The sequence below is a fragment of the Oncorhynchus gorbuscha genome, linkage group LG02 (genome assembly GCF_021184085.1).
Source record: "Oncorhynchus gorbuscha isolate QuinsamMale2020 ecotype Even-year linkage group LG02, OgorEven_v1.0, whole genome shotgun sequence".
Taxonomy (NCBI): domain Eukaryota; kingdom Metazoa; phylum Chordata; class Actinopteri; order Salmoniformes; family Salmonidae; genus Oncorhynchus; species Oncorhynchus gorbuscha.
The window spans coordinates 104,995,270-105,003,092 of NC_060174.1; the positions used below are offsets into that span (position 1 = coordinate 104,995,270).

General features: G+C 48.7%; 1 protein-coding gene across 7 annotated transcripts in view; it reads left to right on the forward strand.

Moving 5' to 3' along the window:
- Window positions 1-7,823, forward strand: part of LOC124014772 (peripheral-type benzodiazepine receptor-associated protein 1-like) — a 241,513-nt gene that overhangs the window by 149,257 nt on the left and 84,433 nt on the right. For all 7 annotated transcript variants that reach the window (XM_046329861.1, XM_046329863.1, XM_046329864.1 and 4 more), the window contains exon 12: window positions 1,298-1,348. In XM_046329861.1, the coding sequence (XP_046185817.1) occupies window positions 1,298-1,348 (51 nt within the window). The remainder of the gene's footprint in view (window positions 1-1,297; window positions 1,349-7,823) is intronic.

Genomic DNA, 7,823 nt, shown 5'->3' on the forward strand with positions numbered 1-7,823 from the left:
CCACTGCCCAGCCAAATCCTGTCCTCTCTCTCCCCTGCCTCCGACACAAGAACCACTGCCCAGCCAAATCCTGTCCTCTCTCTCCCCTGCCTCCGACACAAGAACCACTGCCCAGCCAAATCCTGTCCTCTCTCTCTCCCCTGCCTCCGACACAAGAACCACTGCCCAGCCAAAGCCTGTCCTCTCTCCCCTGCCACCTACACGAGACCCACTGCCCAGCCAAATCCTGTCCTCTCTCTCCCCTGCCACCTACACAAGACCCACTGCCCAGCCAAATCCTGTCCTCTCTCTCCCCTGCCACCTACACAAGACCCACTGCCCAGCCAAATCCTGTCCTCTCTCCCCTGCCACCTACACAAGACCCACTGCCCAGCCAAATCCTGTCCTCTCTCTCCCCTGCCTCCTAAACAAGACCCACTGCCCAGCCAAATCCTGTCATCTCTCTCTCCCCTGCCTCCTAAACAAGACCCACTGCCCAGTCAAATCCTGTTCTCTCTCTCCCCTGCCTCCGACACAAGACCCACTGCCCAGCCAAATCCTGTCCTCTCTCTCCCCTGCCACCTACACAAGACCCACTGCCCAGCCAAATCCTGTCCTCTCTCTCCCCTGCCACCTACACAAGACCCACTGCCCAGCCAAATCCTGTCCTCTCTCCCCTGCCACCTACACAAGACCCACTGCCCAGCCAAATCCTGTCCTCTCTCTCCCCTGCCTCCTAAACAAGACCCACTGCCCAGCCAAATCCTGTCATCTCTCTCTCCCCTGCCTCCTAAACAAGACCCACTGCCCAGTCAAATCCTGTCCTCTCTCTCCCCTGCCTCCGACACAAGACCCACTGCCCAGCCAAATCCTGTCCTCTCTCTCTCCCCTGCCTCCGACACAAGACCCACTGCCCAGCCAAATCCTGTCCTCTCTCTCTCCCCTGCCTCCTAAACAATAACCACTGCCCAGTCAAATCCTGTCCTCTCTCTCCCCTGCCTCCGACACAAGACCCACTGCCCAGCCAACAAAGCCTTTCTTAAATATAAGGCTATGCGCTATACAACCAGAACATCCAATGAACCCTGTTCCCAGAAATCACCAAGCAAGAGCCAATCACCTCAAATTACATTTTATTTGTTATGTGTATCAAAGACTTTGTCCAGTAGGGGGTAGCTGTTGGGTGCAAAGTGTGTTGGTTAGTTCTGGAGGAACTATTATGAGGATTAGATGTGAACTAAGCAACTGAAGAGTGCATTGAATTACACTTTGTGAGTAGAAATATTAAATAAATAGTGTTTATCTTTCCATTCAACAGGCAGAGTTTTTTGCCAAGAGGGAGCATGAAGGAGTGGTACAGATGCTGGAGGTAAGTCTGATCTGGTTGTTGTAGTTCTGTGGTGCTGAGGTCTGGTTGTTGTAGTTCTGTGGTGCTGAGGTCTGGTTGTTGTAGTCCTGTGGTGCTGAGGCCTGGTTGTTGTAGTCCTGTGGTGCTGAGGCCTGGTTGTTGTAGTCCTGTGGTGCTGAGGCCTGGTTGTTGTAGTCCTGTGGTGCTGAGGGCTGGTTGTTGTAGTCCTGTGGTGCTGAGGTCTGGTTGTTGTAGTTCTGTGGTGCTGAGGTCTGGTTGTTGTAGTTCTGTGGTGCTGAGGTCTGGTTGTTGTAGTTCTGTGGTGCTGAGGCCTGGTTGTTGTAGTTCTGTGGTGCTGAGGTCTGGTTGTTGTAGTTCTGTGGTGCTGAGGCCTGGTTGTAGTGATCACAATATCATTGCCAAATCTAGGAAAACCAAAGTTCCAAAGGCTGGGCCTAATATAGTGTATAAGAGGTCTTACAATAATTTTTGTAGTAATACCTATGTTGTTGACATAAAGAATATGTGTTGGTCCGTGGTGTGTAATGCGGAGCAACCAGACGTTGCTGGTCCGTGGTGTGTAATGAGGGGCAACCAGACGTTGCTGGTCCGTGGTGTGTAATGAGGGGCAACCAGACGTTGCTGGTCCGTGGTGTGTAATGAGGAGCAACCAGACGCTGCTGGTCCGTGGTGTGTAATGAGGAGCAACCAGACGCTGCTGGTCCGTGGTGTGTAATGAGGAGCAACCAGACGCTGCTGGTCTGTGGTGTGTAATGAGGAGCAACCAGACGCTGCTGGTCTGTGGTGAGTAATGAGGAGCAACCAGACGCTGCTGGTCTGTGGTGTATAATGAGGAGCAACCAGACGCTGCTGGTCCGTGGTGTGTAATGAGGAGCAACCAGACGCTGCTGGTCCGTGGTGTGTAATGAGGAGCAACCAGGCGCTGCTGGTCCGTGGTGTGTAATGAGGAGCAACCAGACGCTGCTTGTCTGTGGTGTGTAATGAGGAGCAACCAGACGCTGCTGGTCTGTGGTGTGTAATGAGGAGCAACCAGACGCTGCTGGTCTGTGGTGTGTAATGAGGAGCAACCAGACGCTGCTGGTCTGTGGTGTGTAATGAGGAGCAACCAGACGCTGTTGGTCTGTAGTGTGTAATAAGGAGCAACCAGATGCTGCTGGTCTGTGGTGTGTAATGAGGAGCAACCAGACGCTGCTGGTCTGTGGTGTGTAATGAGGAGCAACCAGACGCTGCTGGTCTGTAGTGTGTAATGAGGAGCAACCAGATGCTGCTGGTCTGTGGTGTGTAATGAGGAGCAACCAGACGCTGCTGGTCTGTGGTGTGTAATGAGGAACAACCAGACGCTGCTGGTCTGTGGTGTGTAATGAGGAGCAACCAGAAGCTGTTGGTCTGTGGTGTGTAATGAGGAGCAACCAGACGCTGCTGGTCTGTGGTGTGTAATGAGGAGCAACCAGACGCTGTTGGTCTGTGGTGTGTAATGAGGAGCAACCAGACGCTGCTGGTCTGTGGTGTGTAATGAGGAGCAACCAGACGCTGCTGGTCTGTGGTGTGTAATGAGGAGCAACCAGACGCTGCTGGTCTGTGGTGTGTAATGAGGAGCAACCAGACGCTGCTGGTCTGTGGTGTGTAATGAGGAGCAACCAGACGCTGCACTTGACACATTAATGAAATTAATTATTCCAGTTACTAATAAGCACTAATGTTGGCTAATGAGACTGAGGTGAAGCAGCTCTCTTGCGGGTAACACACAGCTCAGACACCCATACATACCCCACAAGACATGCCACCAGAGGTCTGTTTAAACTACTGGCACACAGCTCAGACACCCATACATACCCCACAAGACATGCCACCAGAGGTCTCTTCACAATCCCCAAGTCCATAACAGACTATGGGAGGCGCACAGTATTACATAGAGCCATGACTACATGGAACTCTATTCCACAGTACTACATAGAGCCATGACTACATGGAACTCTATTCCACAGTACTACATAGAGCCATGACTACATGGAACTCTATTCCACAGTACTACATAGAGCCGTGACTACATGGAACTCTATTCCACAGTACTACATAGAGCCGTGACTACATGGAACTCTATTCCACAGTACTACATAGAGCCATGACTACATGGAACTCTATTCCACATCAGGTAACATAAGGTGTATTTGATTCTACTTCTTGATGCAAGAAACAAAAATACACCTTATGGAACAGTGGGGACTGTGAAGAGATACACACAGGAACAGACACACACTCTATACACACACAGGAACAGACACACACTCTATACACACACAGGAACAGACACACACTCTATACACACACAGGAACAGACACACACTCTATACACACACAGGAACAGACACGCATACACACTCACTCTATACACACACAGGAACAGACACGCATACACACTCACTCTATACACACACAGGAACAGACACGCATACACACTCACTCTATACACACACAGGAACAGACATGCATACACACTCACTCTACACACACACGGGAACAGACACTCACTCTATACACACACAGGAACAGACACGCATACACACTCACTCTACACACACACAGGAACAGACACTCACTCTATACACACACAGGAACAGACACGCATACACACTCACTCTATACACACACAGGAACAGACACTCACTCTATACACACACAGGAACAGACACGCATACACACTCACTCTACACACACACAGGAACAGACACTCACTCTATACACACACAGGAACAGACACGCATACACACTCACTCTATACACACACAGGAACAGACACTCACTCTATACACACACAGGAACAGACACGCATACACACTCACTCTATACACACACAGGAACAGACACGCATACACACTCACTCTATACACACACAGGAACAGACACGCATACACACTCACTCTATACACACACAGGAACAGACATGCATACACACACACTCTATACACACACAGGAACAGACACGCATACACACTCACTCTATACACACACAGGAACAGACACGCATACACACTCACTCTATACACACACAGGAACAGACATGCATACACACTCACTCTATACACACACAGGAACAGACACGCATACACACTCACTCTATACACACAGGAACAGACACGCATACACACTCACTCTACACACACAGGAACAGACACGCATACACACTCACTCTACACACACAGGAACAGACACGCATACACACTCACTCTATACACACACAGGAACAGACACGCATACACACTCACTCTATACACACACAGGAACAGACACGCATACACACTCACTCTATACACACACAGGAACAGACACGCATACACACTCACTCTATACACACACAGGAACAGACACTCACTCTATACACACACAGGAACAGACACGCATACACACTCACTCTATACACACACAGGAACAGACACTCACTCTATACACACACAGGAACAGACACGCATACACACTCACTCTATACACACACAGGAACAGACACGCATACACACTCACTCTATACACACACAGGAACAGACACGCATACACACTCACTCTATACACACACAGGAACAGACATGCATACACACACACTCTATACACACACAGGAACAGACACGCATACACACTCACTCTATACACACACAGGAACAGACATGCATACACACACACTCTATACACACACAGGAACAGACACGCATACACACTCACTCTATACACACACAGGAACAGACACGCATACACACTCACTCTATACACACACAGGAACAGACACGCATACACACTCACTCTATACACACACAGGAACAGACACGCATACACACTCACTCTACACACACAGGAACAGACACGCATACACACTCACTCTACACACACAGGAACAGACACGCATACACACTCACTCTATACACACACAGGAACAGACACGCATACACACTCACTCTATACACACACAGGAACAGACACGCATACACACTCACTCTATACACACACAGGAACAGACACGCATACACACTCACTCTATACACACACAGGAACAGACACGCATACACACTCACTCTATACACACACAGGAACAGACACGCATACACACTCACTCTATACACACACAGGAACAGACACGCATACACACTCACTCTATACACACACAGGAACAGACACGCATACACACTCACTCTATACACACACAGGAACAGACACGCATACACACTCACTCTATACACACACAGGAACAGACACGCATACACACTCACTCTATACACACACAGGAACAGACACGCATACACACTCACTCTATACACACACAGGAACAGACACGCATACACACTCACTCTATACACACACAGGAACAGACACGCATACACACTCACTCTATACACACACAGGAACAGACACTCACTCTATACACACACAGGAACAGACACGCATACACACTCACTCTATACACACACAGGAACAGACACGCATACACACTCACTCTACACACACAGGAACAGACACGCATACACACTCACTCTACACACACAGGAACAGACACGCATACACACTCACTCTATACACACACAGGAACAGACACGCATACACACTCACTCTATACACACACAGGAACAGACACGCATACACACTCACTCTACACACACACAGGAACAGACACGCATACACACTCACTCTACACACACACAGGAACAGACACGCATACACACTCACTCTATACACACACATACATTGCTGTATGGTGGTATTATACATTTTGTATTGTAGATATGTAGTGGTGTATTGCTATATGATGCAAAAAAAGTATTTGGTTGATGTAAGTGCCTTAAAATGTTTGGACCCCAGGAAGAGTAGCTGCTGCCTTGGCAGGAACTAATGGGGATCATTAATAAACCCCAGGAAGAGTAGCTGCTGCCTTGGCAGGAACTAATGGGGATCCATAATAAACCCCAGGAAGAGTAGCTGCTGCCTTGGCAGGAACTAATGGGGATCCATAATAAACCCCAGGAAGAGTAGCTGCTGCCTTGGCATCAACTAATGGGGATCCATAATAAACCCCAGGAAGAGTAGCTGCTGCACTGGCAGGAACTAACGGGGATCCATAATAAACCCCAGGATGAGTAGCTGCTGCCTTGGCAGGAACTAATGGGGATCCATAATAAACCCCAGGAAGAGTAGCTGCTGCCTTGGCAGGAACTAATGGGGATCATTAATAAACCCCAGGAAGAGTAGCTGCTGCCTTGGCATCAACTAATGGGGATCCATAATAAACCCCAGGAAGAGTAGCTGCTGCCTTGGCAGGAACTAATGGGGATCATTAATAAACCCCAGGAAGAGTAGCTGCTGCCTTGGCATCAACTAATGGGAATCCTTAATAAACCCCAGGAAGAGTAGCTGCTGCCTTGGCAGGAACTAATGCGGATCCATAATAAATACAAATACAAAATAATATATTGTATACAGCCATAATGTTGGCTAACGAGATTGAGGTTAAGTAGCTCTCTCGCAAGTAACGTGTCAATATTTGTCCAAGCCACAATAGCTAGTAGAAGTCACTCTTTCTGTCTCTCCCCAGAGAAGTCAGGGGTGAAGTGTGGTAGTTTAGAGTCTGTCAGTGTGGATCTAGGACACATAGTCACATGAGAAGTAACGCTCTGCTTAGATGGAGCTGCATCATTGACTTCTCATCCAGATATGCCTCATTACCCCAACACACACACACACACACTACCAACACACACACACACACACACACTACCAACACACACACACACACACTACCAACACACACACACACACACTACCAACACACACACACTACCAACACACACACACTACCAACACACACACACTACCAACACACACACACTACCAACACACACACACTACCAACACACACACACACACACACACTACCAACACACACACACACACACACACACACACACACACTACCAACACACACACACTACCAACACACACACACTACCAACACACACACACTACCAACACACACACACTACCAACACACACACACACACACACACTACCAACACACACACACACACACACACCAACACACACACTACCAACACACACACACACACACACTACCAACACACACACACACTACCAACACACACACACACCCTACCAACACACACACACACACACTACCAACACACACACACACCCTACCACACACACACACACACACTACCAACACACACACACACACTACCAACACACACACACACAAACACACCAACACACACACACACACACTACCAACACACACACACACTACCAACACACACACACACCCTACCAACACACACACACACACACTACCAACACACACACACACCCTACCAACACACACACACACACACTACCAACACACACACACACACGACCAACACACACACACACAAACACACCAACACACACACACACACACACTACCAACACACACACACAA